Genomic DNA, 13,287 nt, shown 5'->3' on the forward strand with positions numbered 1-13,287 from the left:
TTCAACTAATCTCGGTCTTTAAATACTTCCTTCTGATATGGGTTACAGAGTTTGTCAATGGCTGCGTTCAGCAGAAAAAGTAGTTTTATATAAATTAATCTAAATGTATAAACCAATTATATTAGAGAATCATATAATTATTGTTATTGTACAACATGAATGTATACATTTATGTTGTTAATTGATCAGTACGTTGTTTTTAAACAATTTGATATTTGAATATTTTACAAAGTTATATACAGAATTTATAATTAATCAAGCATATTATAGTTTTGGTATTAAAAAGTAATGTATAAATTATCTTATAAAAGATAATTTTCGCATTTGGCAAAAAGGTGTGTGAGACATTTTTACAAAAAAACCGTGTGAGATCATCGACTAAGAATTGACGAAGTTACCTAATAGGTTCTTGTTTTAATCTACGATTCAAAAATATTTAACTAAAAAACTTAGTTTTTTTTAATGACAACTAATCATTATAATGACGTTCTTCTAATATCATCTGATTCTGTGTTCTACTCAGATACCGTATCTCTGAATATTCTATTTTCTTTGCCGTACAAGAAGTTTACAGTTAAAAGCGTTTTTCCAAGAGTCTTCACGAGATGTGGGTTCTTTGCAAAGCAGTACCGTATTCGTCGTATGGTTACGCGTTCGTGTGACATTACATTGCCTTAACGGCAGCCTTCCGTCTCGCTTCCACGTAAGACGCGTTGGCGCGTCATATGTAACGCCTCCTCAAAAACACGTTAAGTCCGGATCATGCTAAGAAGTTTCACATGAGACGAACATTTATATCCGTATGCGTCTTAAATAGCGCGAGTATCCGTTTGCGAGTAACGGTAGAAAAGAACTCTATATTGTTCATGAACAGTTCTGGTCTTCGTGACCCATATTACTCGAATGAAATACAAAAATGGAAGTAAGTTATCAAAGACAAAATATCAAACTGAAATTCGTGAAATTTTTCAACGCTATTTTATTTTGTTCCATCAGACGGTTTAAGTATTTTTTAGCTTTCTTTTAATATACCAGCTTTTTCATTTTAATTTATTGTTCTATTATATTTTACATATCTAATAATATGTTATGTTTATATAAATAACAATCTTGGCGTCGTAAAAGATTTTGGTGTGCTGTTCAACTCTCGCACATATAAGGTTTACGTGCATTTAGATGGACAGTAATGGTTCATTCATTAAAAACGATGAGTCAACCGTACACATGACGTTGATCCTAATTATCCTGTTAGAACATGCACGTTACGAATAGAACATAGTTGTATGCATTAGCATACAGTATAGACAATCCGCAAAAGTAAAATAGAAGTATGCATAAAAATTTCGAATTTTTTTACTTCTTAAAAATTATGTTTCTCATGTATATAATGAAATTTTATCGAGCAAAAATGAATCTAAGTCCATCTAAAAATAGAACGTTGTAAGTTTGCGAGTCATCGCGTGCTTTTAATGCAGATAGAAACAGGCCATTTGGGAAATAAACCTTCCGCTCTCAGAATGGATAGAACACCTATAAAGCAGCACGATGTAGTGGTTAATTTTAGTATGACCCACTCCACCCTTACCCAGTAGACGCCTTAGACCCACTCCGATTATCCTCCCCTGTCGTAGGAGAAAGTCGATAAGTGACTCACGGGTACACGCCCGCGGCAACCTGACGGATTTAATTAATGAACAAGCAGAGTTATATTCTGTGTATATAACCATTACTGTCTCAAGCTTCCGTTTACGTAACGTAATTAATCCTTTCATCATTCTGCTTGTACAATAGACTCTTGTACATAAACTGACTTTGCACAAACATTTTCCAATGCATACAAATATATTTATAAATATATTTGTATGCATTGTACATATAATACATCATTAGATATATAATTATGACACTTCCACGTATCACACTTGACGTGAGAGACGTCCTAGGAATGTCCTTAGGATGTAGGATGTTCTTTGGACATCTTTAAAACGTTTTAACGTGTTAAACTCACACTGATATCTTTAGAGTGAATAAATGTGATGAGCTGTCTCTTCTATAAATGGTAATCTCTTCTGTACATAATAAGTTATATTTTATCGTTACACATTTATAGACTTTGCAAGTCCATATAACTATAAAATATAACTTCAGCAGAAAGGAAACGTCAATACTACTTTAATTATCTCGTGGACAGTATTCAGTTTAAAAACGACGCCACAGAAATCTGCGGTATCCATTCGCGAAACATCAAATTATGTATGAACTCTGTACAGGTAAAATTAAAGGTCTCGTACATCTCACAACGTCAACAAGTGTTATTGCAACGATAACGCGACAATGTCGTGTAAAAGCATCGAGCTCCTTCGTGATGTCAATCTATTACATCGAGGAATAGGAGTTACATCACGGCCGGGTCAAACGCCCTTATATCCAGCGCGTGACACCGACGTTTCATATTGTCCTCGCGAGCGAGAGCGAGCGAGAGGTGCGATCGGCGATGGCGGCGACGATGACGACGGGGTGTAGCCGGTCCTGCCTTGCTCGTTACCTTGTATGGATCAACCTCGCGCACTATCGTCGTCTCGCAGAGGAAAGAATAAAAAAAATAAAAGGTCGCATACACGCGTGATCGCGCGCTCGGCTCGCACACGCTTATGTGGCGACGTGGTAACGCATGATAACGCGATTTCGCAGGCATCGATCGCGCGACATACCTGATTTTTCTTAAAATTATTATACACTTTAAAAAATGTCGGTGTCGATTTAACACTCCAGTTATGAGATTCTCTAAACGTTTTATCGACAATTAAGTATCACTATCGTTAGCTAGCGACAGCCAGAGAGAAAAGAACATTTTCTTCCAGAATTGTCTTGTTACTGGCTAGTTAACGATAGCGACAATCATTGATAAGATGTTTAGAGAATCCCGTTACTGGTGTGGATTTAACACCCATGCGATGTCTATATAATTCTCGCCATGTTGGTGTTAAATTAACATCAACATGATGTGAATTTAAGACTTCTGGTATTTATATCAACACCGTCATAATATGGATTTAATGAATGTGTAGATTTAAAATCCATGATGTTAAATCCACACTATGTTGTGTTAATTTAACACCAGCAACACGGTAAGAATTATATTGACACCGCTATTTTTTTTACAGTGTATATTTATATACATGTGACGCTATTACATCAAGTCTGTGATTCTATTAAAAAATATGACTTGTATGAGTATATAACTTATCTACTGTTAAATAATGTCAAATTACAAATGCCGATTTAAGCTATTTTTGATTATTTCTACAGGTCGCCACTGCTCTTGCGCTCAACAGAAATCTGTGGTGCTTGTTCGCGCGAAACGTCAAATTACATTGCACGATTCCTAGCCGAAATGCCACCGCGTATCTATCTTCTTCCCGCATAACAGAGCCGCATCCGACATGCACGTGCGTCGATCATCCACGATGCTTCCGCGGAAATGCTTTCAGCACAGTGCGATGCCCTTAATCGATCGTTGATTAACGGTTTCAGAGAACGCGGAGGATGCGGGAACGTTCTCCACAGATATGTGACGAGCAATAACTGGGAAATAGCTAAAAAGTATTCAAGAAACACACCAAGTCAAAAAGAAAGTCAAACTGACATTTTCCGACGTCGTAAAGGTAAAAATAATGATTTTTTTTATTACAAAATTTGACTATTTATTGACGTTAAGAATCAAAATAAAATTATTTTTACTTTTCTATTGATTTTTGTGTGTTCCTTAAGTAGCTGTGCATGTTTAAGAACTGTATACTGCAAATCATAGGACGATCAAGCTGTTAATTTAAATTATTTCTAATGTTTTGAAAACAAAAATCTATCATTCGCAACTTTGTATCGTTTAGGCGAGGCGAAAAAATTGATTGCGATGCGTCAGAGGCTTGACGTAAGTCGAAAAGCCTTTCGTCAATCTTACTGTGAGAGGTTGCATAATATCCGACTGAAGAACAATCCATGTGGATATACGCTCGGCTTAATACCCCATGTCTATTGTCCTTCGTTGGCTTTGCTATTAAACGGCGGGTCCGCGAGCGTAAACGCCGGGTGACATCATGTTCACTTTAAAATCAGATCCGATCACGTTCTCGGGCGTTCAGAGGAAAAAGTAACGCTGGCGTCATTACGTGATTGCGATAATTAGCGATCAATCTGTATCAAGTGAATATTTCATGCCGTTTCAATCGCGGCGTTTAAACGCGCTGGAAACGACGCTCTCTCGCGCTGCTTCGATGAAGAGCATCATTATACAATATATGTCATGGAAAGTATATGACATCATCGCGTGTTTAACGCTAAGCTTCGATTCTTTAATCGAAATTAAAGAAATTATTCTCAAGTTAAAATAAATATAATTGAGCTTTATTTAATCAAAATGTTTATAGCTACCAATAACAACGACATTTTTTAATGTCGTTATTTTTTTTTACGATAAATTAGCTGATAAAAACTCTATGAAATTAAAAAAAAAAGTGTAAAAAAGATAATAAAAGATAATAAAAACATAGAACTTCCATTCGATTTAATCTAGATTTACTGAAGATATTTATTATATAAGATAATTATTTTATCTCGTGCAAAATAGTAATTTGAAGTCGTAGAATACAGGATGACGCTTATTTGCATAAATATATCTTATAATGTCTTTTTTATATCAATTGCGACATCTAGTTTTTCCCACGCATGTAGACAAGACACGTTTAATTTATTTGTGTTTTTATTGTTATATACTGCGTTTATTACAAAGTTAAGCCTATTCTACAATAACCGTAGACATAATTGTAAGCAGTTGTAGTTGTAAGAATTGATCAGTCAGTGCGGAATATGAGGAAAATATTCAGTTATGATTGGTCGATTCTTACAACTACAACTATTTACAACTACGCTTACGGCTGTTACAGGTGGAACAGGTTAATTAATGCAATGAATAATCTGACATGAAATAACGTCACTCTAACAGTTTTTAATGCGTATACAATTAATGCCAGTTTCTATCAATATAGAGTAACTTTAATCTCGGTTCAATTTACTTTTTATCTTTTTTTAAATCTTTAGAATTGTAAAAAGATGAAGAGTTAGTTTTAAATCGGGAATTAAAGCTAATCTACATTGATAGAAACGGACATAAGTCTATTAATCAAGGAGAACCCCTTAGGATCATGTTTATTTAGATAGACATTGTTAAATATGTTATGAAAGACAAGTTCTTAAATTTTAATTAAACTCGATCCAATTATGATTGTGTGGATTTAGGTATTCAAGGCCCAAGTTGTTAACTGCCAAACTCAGTAGATACTCCTACGGCTGACCTTTAGTCTCTAATTTCAGACTTACAATTAGTCGATCGCGTGTTGGTTATATGTATTTGCATATGCCGAATTCGCACCTGGTAACAGACGAATCCGCGACATTCTGTACGCATGTCACAGCTCGAGGGGGCGAACATGAGTCATGGTTATCGACCTTGATGAGGGGTAGATGCGTTTCTACCCCCAATACGGCTCTGCGGAATTTCCGTGAGCAAGGAATCGCGCGCGAAGCGCACCTCACGATGATGCGATTGCGACAAGGGGGTTGTTGCACGAAGCTACCCCCTGAGTCAGAAGCGACGACCGTTGAGTCATCGTCAAAACGATCGATATTGTCTATATATACGAGCACACGCCAGGGCGAGTCGCATGCGGTTTCCATTTCTGCGGACGATACTGAAGCAGATGTAAGTCAGTTTGTGACGATTATTTCTAGAACGATGGTCTTGTGGAAATTTCTCAATTATATATACGTCGAGAATAATAGAAATATCGAGATAAGAATAAATTGTAGAGAAGTGGCGAGGATATTTTTTGGGGGGAAATTTCTATAATTACGATAATTAAAGAGTGTAAGTTAAGGCAACTGAATATTAATTAAATTGTGAAAATTACAGATATGAAATTGACGAATTTGTAGAAAATTATAGAATGAACGTTCATGTTTACGAGTCTCTTTGATGGATTGTTTTAATAGAACTCTATATGTATAGATAAAATTATTGACGATGAATACGATATATGATACGATTGAGAGAAGCCCAAACTTGAACAAGCCAGGCTTTGCCCCGCCTGGTATTTTATTGATCCTAAGAAGGTGAACGACAACCGATACGCCTAAATGCTTTCGCAGGCGTATATCCCTGTCCATTCGTTTCATTATTGACGCAATCAAACAGTCGAGAGTTAAATTAGAAGATACGTCATTATGTGTCAAATATTAGAAAAATATTATTCCAAAAGTTTTTGTTAAATGATTATAATGTTAAATGAATGCACATTCGCGATGTGTCGTAAAGCTAATCATTATAAATAATACTTAGTAATTTTATCACAATAGTTTAATTATAAGCAATGTATTATAATCTCTAATCAATATAAAATATATAGTAGGATATATAATTATTCCGTGTGTATTATAATTTTGGATGTCATGTGTGTGTGTATACACGGAAAGAACGATTTTACTGAAGTGTCTAAAAATTTTACTATAGATACAGATTTGAAAATAATTTTATCGAACTATCAAAATAATTACGTACGACACTCAAGCATGATTAGCAAAAGTTTTGATATTTTAGGCACTAACTCGAGCGTCTGCGTAATTATTTTGATGGTTCAAAAAAATTATTTTCAGACCTGTATCTAGCTAGATTTTTAAATATTTTAATAAAACCGTTCCCTTATATATAAATTCATACGTAAAAGACACTTTCTTCTCTCTCTTCTTTTTCATCCTTAAATGAATATCTGAGTTTAAGGATCACAACAATCTGCCGTTTGTTGGATGTGAAAATTCAGACGCTAGTAGCCTTTTTGGAGATAAGAAGTTGTATTTTTTTTAAATTGATACGTGAATTGGCGTTGACCAAACTTTGTGAAGTTCAGGGATAGCATAGTAAAAGTCGTTTGTATCAGTTCTTTTTGTATATACTATACAACAGGAAGAGTCAAGGTATAACGGAATGTTTTTACCTATCGCTTGTCACAGTCCACGGCGAAATCGCGCGACTCGCCGCTGCTGCGTTTCTGGAGACTCCATCTCGTTTATATTCAGGCCAAGATTTTGACATACAGCTACTTTCTCGTGAGATCGAACGATACTCGGGTTCGAAAACAAACGACAACATCCACGTGGTCGCCGTTAATGGCTTCGTTTTCCATTGCGGAGGTCGCCGACACGTATAATATATATCGTGACGAAGGAGGACGAAGTCAATAAATTGCTCGACATCCGAGATAGGATTACATCTATGATTGCCTTAAGATGAAAGGGAGTGGATTTTTGTTCATCTTGATATTTATTAAAAGAGAAATAGAGAAAGACAGCAAGATGTCACATTTAGGAACTAACTTGTCTCTACAATTAAAGTACAAATTAATTCGTATTTTATACTGTAAATTGAATTATGTGTGATTAACACAAATAACTGACATTATAAATATCTCCAACTTATAACAAAGTCCATTATTTCGTTATAATTTTTTTTATAGGAGTTAAAATTAGATTCTCAATTATTTCCCGCTTTATTTTATTTCTCATTACAATTTATCGGTTGGATAACTTAATGTCGGTAGTAATTATGTATTACGATCGTTATTCGATCGCTATTACATAACGCGTCGCGTCAGTACCATTTTGATGCCATTTAAAGTCAATAAATGTACCCCACTTAATAAAGAAAGGATCGAGAGCCAGGAGTTGCGCTGAGAGCACTCGCTTAAAACGAGATGTGTGGGCCGTACAAGGAGATCTCGTTAGTCGCTTTTCTACACTGCCACGTTGGTAGAATGCATCATGCCGGGGCAATCCAAATTCAGAATTATAGGAGGCTCGTAATTTGTCCTTGATATTGTCGAGAATCCTAATTGTAAGCTAAGAATTAACTTACAATTAGGAGTTAAATTAATAAACTAATTCTAAGCAGGCTTGTAAGGTTCGTAACTTGTTTTCGTAAGACTAATGACAGTTATGTCTGGAATGCTTATAACTTTGCAATATATAAACTTATGCAATATATAATTTTATACAATATTTTTACAGCTTTTTGCTAGCTTTTGCTAGCCGTTAAGATTTACGAGATATTACGAGAAATCGTATAGATATATTTACAAATAATCGTACATCCTACGGTACTCATAAAATTGCAACTTCATCGCAGTCATAAATTCTTACAAATCTTACGAAAACAAATTACGAGCCTTACGATTCTGCTTAGAATTAAGCAGACCCAAGTGAAAAATATAAATACAAATCAGTATACGCACTTCGAAAGTATTTACGATTGTAAATTCCAAAATTATTTTATTATTTATTATTATTATTGAAATTATTGAACCATTATTGCAACGATTTGAATTATTATTGCAAACTATATTAGTCTGCTGATATAAATTATTGGACATTAAAAGATATGTTAAAATTGATATTTGTGACTCAATTGCTTCGCCCACGTGCGAGAGTATCGTAAGATAACCCGAAATCCGCGAGATAAAACCGATTAATTTATCGAAGTACGCCTGAAGCTTAACAACTTTCGTACGGTACTTACGGGAAACGAGACGGGGTTCAGTTTGTTTTATCGTTATGGTTCCTGAGATTAAAGACTGTGCATGAGGTTTTCGTAAGGCGCATCCGCGGATCCCAGTGCTCTTTTGCTCTTCGATTTCATTAAAGAGGAAGGGAGGAAGAAGCGAGGGAATTTGCGAAAGATAAAAAAAAAGGACAGAGGTTTACTTGATCGAAGAGCGAGAAACCACTTGCCCATATTTGGCTACACCCGCATGCAGTTGATATTCCGCGTCTTTTTATTGCTTTCCCTCAATCGCCCGCACCTATATTGCGTCGGCGAGCCTGTCTGCGATTTATATATACTGTCTCTCGTGAATTTTTATCAGGGCGCGATGACATGACCTCGTTGTTTTTCAAGACTGTATAATATGTCGCATAATCCGTGAATGATCTCATAACACAGAGATTGCAATTTGTCAAAAATACAAGCCTGTTTATTGTTTCACCGATCAGATATCAATCTGTGAGAAAAAAAAATGATGAGAGCAGAGGTAGGTCGTTGCTCATTTTCCAAAAAATTCACTGCCAGCGCTGAAAATCTATAATTTTATATATTACGTGTACTATAGATTCCCAGACGCCACCAAAGTCCAAAGTTAGATATTAAAAATTTCAGATCTTATATCTTAAAGTAGCTTTAAAGTTGTAGATTTTTCCTCAATCTGATGTAATTTCGTATTTAAAATAAATCTTACAAATTGTATGCTTATCTCTTTTTCATACTCTCAGTTTTCATTGTACGCACTCAAATATTGTTCTTCATACAGATTATCGTATTTCCACCCTTATATAAAATTTCTATTATTTCTACCCTTTTATGAAGTAACGTTCCCAATCCTACTAAATTTCTGTAAGGGCAGTTTACTTCTATCAACTTCCAAAATGGAAAAGAACAAGAGAAAATTAAACTTCGGACTATCTCTTCATCGAAATGGATCGGCATGAAAAGCTCAAGGTCTTCTATTTAGGTAACGCATTATTTCCAGTTTTCGACACTGAGTTAGGGATCCTGTATAGAGCACTATTTGGAGTCGCATATTCCCATACATTTTGACGTCATTTTGACGTTATCGTGACTTAGTAGTGTTACTTAGAATGCTGTTTGGTCAATCTCTGTATTCAATATACGGTCGCATTCGATCGTCAGATAAGTCGAACGACGAAAAAGCGCCATGCGCGCTCGGCTCTCTTGGATATAAAGACACTTGTATAATAAGTGGCACAAGACCGCTTTCTATATATGTACGAAGGATTTCTCGGTACATATCTCGAATGCGGCATGCTGCAAGCGCCAGCAAGAGATCCATGGATTGATTACGACTTGTCTTTTGGTATAACATGAAATAAACTAGAACAGACGCTATTTAAAGAATTATAAATTATCTTATTTTACATTTATTTATATTTCTTCCATAACTCCGATATAATGACAGATAAAGTTATACGTATTGAGTAATTACGTATGATGATTTAATTAACTGCCAACTGGATTGCCAGAAGCATAAGATATTAAAATGATTATAATATATTAAAAGTAAATTATTGCTTCATTAGATACTTTGTAAAAGCATATATAATTATTAAGATAACATCGACATATTTCTTCGTTATTGATGTCATGTATTCAACTAAAATTAAATGCGGATGCATTACTATAAGCAACATGCACTTCGTGCTTAGAGAATATACAATTCAAGATTAAATGTCGCATGTATCAAACAATTTGACGCAGTTGATATACGATTTTACGCAGCATACATGTAAGAGAATAATAACTTTGTCTATGATGTTATGCAATAACTGGATCATTCAATATGATGCAGCATTGTTTGTATGCGAATATTTAAATAACTTAAATAGCAGCTGTATTTGAATATTTTTTCGATTTATTCGATTTATATATAATGACGAATGTAAATTTTCACTTTCGACCAGATATGATTTACACAGATGTTGAATCAAATCTGAAGAAGATAAAGGATGACCTATATAACGATTGTAAAGGAAATGATGAAGTAAAGAGAGTTCATTAATATCATTTTAATAAAAAATCTTATTACAAAATAACATACTACATAATAAAATACCACCATACATGATATTATCATTATATATACATGTAATATCTTAGTATCTTTCTGATAGACAATTTATGTGTATTTAAGAAATGTTTAGCTAAAATGTTTTTTATGCTGTATAAAAACGTGTTGAAACACATCTTTATTAAACCGATATGTCTCGTATAAAAATGATATATTAAACTAGTAAAAAGAAAATGTTCAATAGACGTTACAAACGTCTTATAAATGTTTTCATAATTTACTGTTATTATTAAATAAAATTCATAATATACAATTAAATATAGTTAAAAACAAATATTTCCAATTTTAAATGTTTATTTTTCAGTTTACGATTTCTATGTTTGTTAAACGTATTTTGAACGTACACGAAAGAACAATTTTGCTGAAGTATTAAAAAATTTAGCTAGACAAGTGTAAAAATAATTTTTTGGATCATCAAAATTATTGTACAGAACGTTCAAACTAAATATCCAAATTGTTTGAAATCGATCATTATACTTAAGATATAATTATTTTTATATCCAAAAAACAAAAAATATTTTCAGATCTATTTAACTAAATTTCTAGATACATCAGCAAAATCATTTTTTCCTTGTAACTGTAACGCTTGAGATATCTATATATATTATAATAATTATCCTATTTTCGATCGATAAGGAAATTCGTAACCAAATTATTAAATTCTTCGGAATACCTTAAGTGAAGATTATGTGCGCCTTTTTCGAAAATATGTAGTCTGTAATATAAAAGAAATTAGTAAAAGGATAATGTACCTACCTCGTTTGTTTCAAATCTGTAAAAATACAAACTTCGAGTTGGCAATATTTTGTTTCAGATACGTTGGATGTTCTGGCAGAACCATCGCGTCTTTGGCTCCGTGAATGATTAAAGTTGGACATTTTATCTTCGGTAAAACCTGTTTGCACAGGTCACCGTTTTGTTTTTCGTACAATCTCAGCACAGCGTCTATCCAATCCGACCACATCTTTTGGAAATAATCCTCACCATAGATTTGTATCATAGGTATTCTCATTTTTTCTGACCACTTGTTGATGTCCCTAATATCTGGACAGTAATATTTCATAAAGAGTTACGCAAATGAAAGAAATAAAATGTTTAATGCACTTTCAATCACGTGATAACAAAATGTTGCGCCTGTATCTGTAAAATTTATAAAAACTTTTGTGACTTTTTACGAATTCCAACAAATTTGTGGATTCTAACAATTTTCTCAATTTTCAATGTTTTTTTATAAATAACAAGTTTTCGATAAATTACATTGTCAAACGCTAGAAAAGACTCTTCTGGCTAAACGGTCGATATTCACATCAATTCTTATATTTACCGTCAGTTTTTACACCGAGAAAAAAAGTTGTTAATTTGGTTAAATGCGTTTAGTAATTATTTATAGTTCAAATATTTATATATTTAAATATATGTGAGTCATATCAACATATTACTTGTTTGATAAATATTTAAATTAATAAATTAATAAATATTTATTAAATTAATAAATATTTACTTAAGTATATATTTAAGCTTATACTTAAGTATTTAATAAATATTTGCTTTATCAGCTCTTTATTTAGTTTGCAGAACCAATATTTTTTTAAAACAACAACTTTTTTTTCAGTGTATACTTAAGTGCTGTCTTAAGATGTCATAAGCTAATCATAGGCCAGTATTCATGATTAATTCTTATATTGAGATCATCTTAAGTCTAATCATAAGACGTCATAAATCAATTAGAGGGTTGTAATTAGCATCTCAAGATATTACTTAAGATGACCTTAAGATAAAAACGGGCTATGAATATCGGTCTACGACATCACGAGCAGAGTGAAGTCATACTTTCGTATATTTTTGTCTCGTCCGGGTGTATGTATGCGTTTGCGCCAAAAACAACCATCCTGTAGACGCTGTCGGGATAGGCCGAGGCCAGTAGAAGCGACGTGATGCCACCATCACTCCAGCCGATTAGAGAAAATTTCGAGTAGCCGAGAGTTTTCATTAAATTATAAGCCCACGTGGCATCGCGTTGAAAAAAATCATCCGGGAACGTTCTGTCGGGTGGTCGCGACTTTCCGTAACCAGGTGGATCCCATGCTACTATGGTTAGCCCATCCACGTTCAGATTCTCCATCTGTGGCTTAAAATCAGTCCATATTGATCCTGAAACATCCCTTTTGATTTGATAGACTGCAAATTTTCGACATCCTAGTGAATAAAATGTTAGCAGCGTGTTAGCAGTTTGCCAACAAGTTCGAGCAGAATATTGAAGCAGATAGGTGTCAATTGTGTCTGTATTAAGTTCTGCTAGCGTAATGTAACAGCAGAAATCGAGCGGAATTTTTTGTTTTATAATGCTATTTATTTAAATAGCAGTATTCTACTTGATTTCTGCAGTCAATCTATCATTATGTTCTGTTGGACATTTTATCGACAAAATTTGTAGCAAGCATTTTGCAAAAGTATCTGTTTTTGACATATTTGGCTATTTGAAATTCTTTCGTTAAACACAAACTAATATGTCGGAAAAAAATGTTATATATATATATATAAT

The 13,287-nt window shown here is 33.8% G+C and overlaps 2 protein-coding genes across 4 annotated transcripts in view; one reads left to right on the forward strand and one right to left on the reverse strand.

The window, feature by feature from the left end:
- The window catches only part of LOC108756843, a 6,677-nt gene extending 2,366 nt beyond the window's left edge, over positions 1 to 4,311 (forward strand). The window contains exons 3-5 of one of the 3 annotated variants that reach the window (XM_018500944.1): positions 3,310 to 3,449; positions 3,535 to 3,665; positions 3,891 to 4,311. In XM_018500944.1, coding sequence (XP_018356446.1) covers positions 3,310 to 3,449; positions 3,535 to 3,665; positions 3,891 to 4,093 — 474 coding nt within the window. In that variant the 3' untranslated portion in view covers positions 4,094 to 4,311. Of the gene's footprint in view, positions 1 to 3,309; positions 3,666 to 3,890 lie in introns of all 3 variants that reach the window. The other 2 variants (XM_018500945.1, XM_018500946.1) reach the window with 2 other exon arrangements.
- Positions 4,312 to 11,319: 7,008 nt separating this feature from the next.
- LOC108756713 (valacyclovir hydrolase) overlaps positions 11,320 to 13,287 on the reverse strand; it is a 3,425-nt gene continuing 1,457 nt past the window's right edge. Inside the window, exons 3-5 of the mRNA XM_018500726.1 lie at positions 12,576 to 12,896; positions 11,534 to 11,789; positions 11,320 to 11,460 (exon numbers count right to left, since the gene is read on the reverse strand). Coding sequence (XP_018356228.1) covers positions 11,364 to 11,460; positions 11,534 to 11,789; positions 12,576 to 12,896 — 674 coding nt within the window. The 3' untranslated portion in view covers positions 11,320 to 11,363. The remainder of the gene's footprint in view (positions 11,461 to 11,533; positions 11,790 to 12,575; positions 12,897 to 13,287) is intronic.

The sequence above is a fragment of the Trachymyrmex septentrionalis genome, unplaced genomic scaffold, assembly GCF_001594115.1.
Source record: "Trachymyrmex septentrionalis isolate Tsep2-gDNA-1 unplaced genomic scaffold, Tsep1.0 scaffold13, whole genome shotgun sequence".
In the NCBI taxonomy this organism is placed as follows: domain Eukaryota; kingdom Metazoa; phylum Arthropoda; class Insecta; order Hymenoptera; family Formicidae; genus Trachymyrmex; species Trachymyrmex septentrionalis.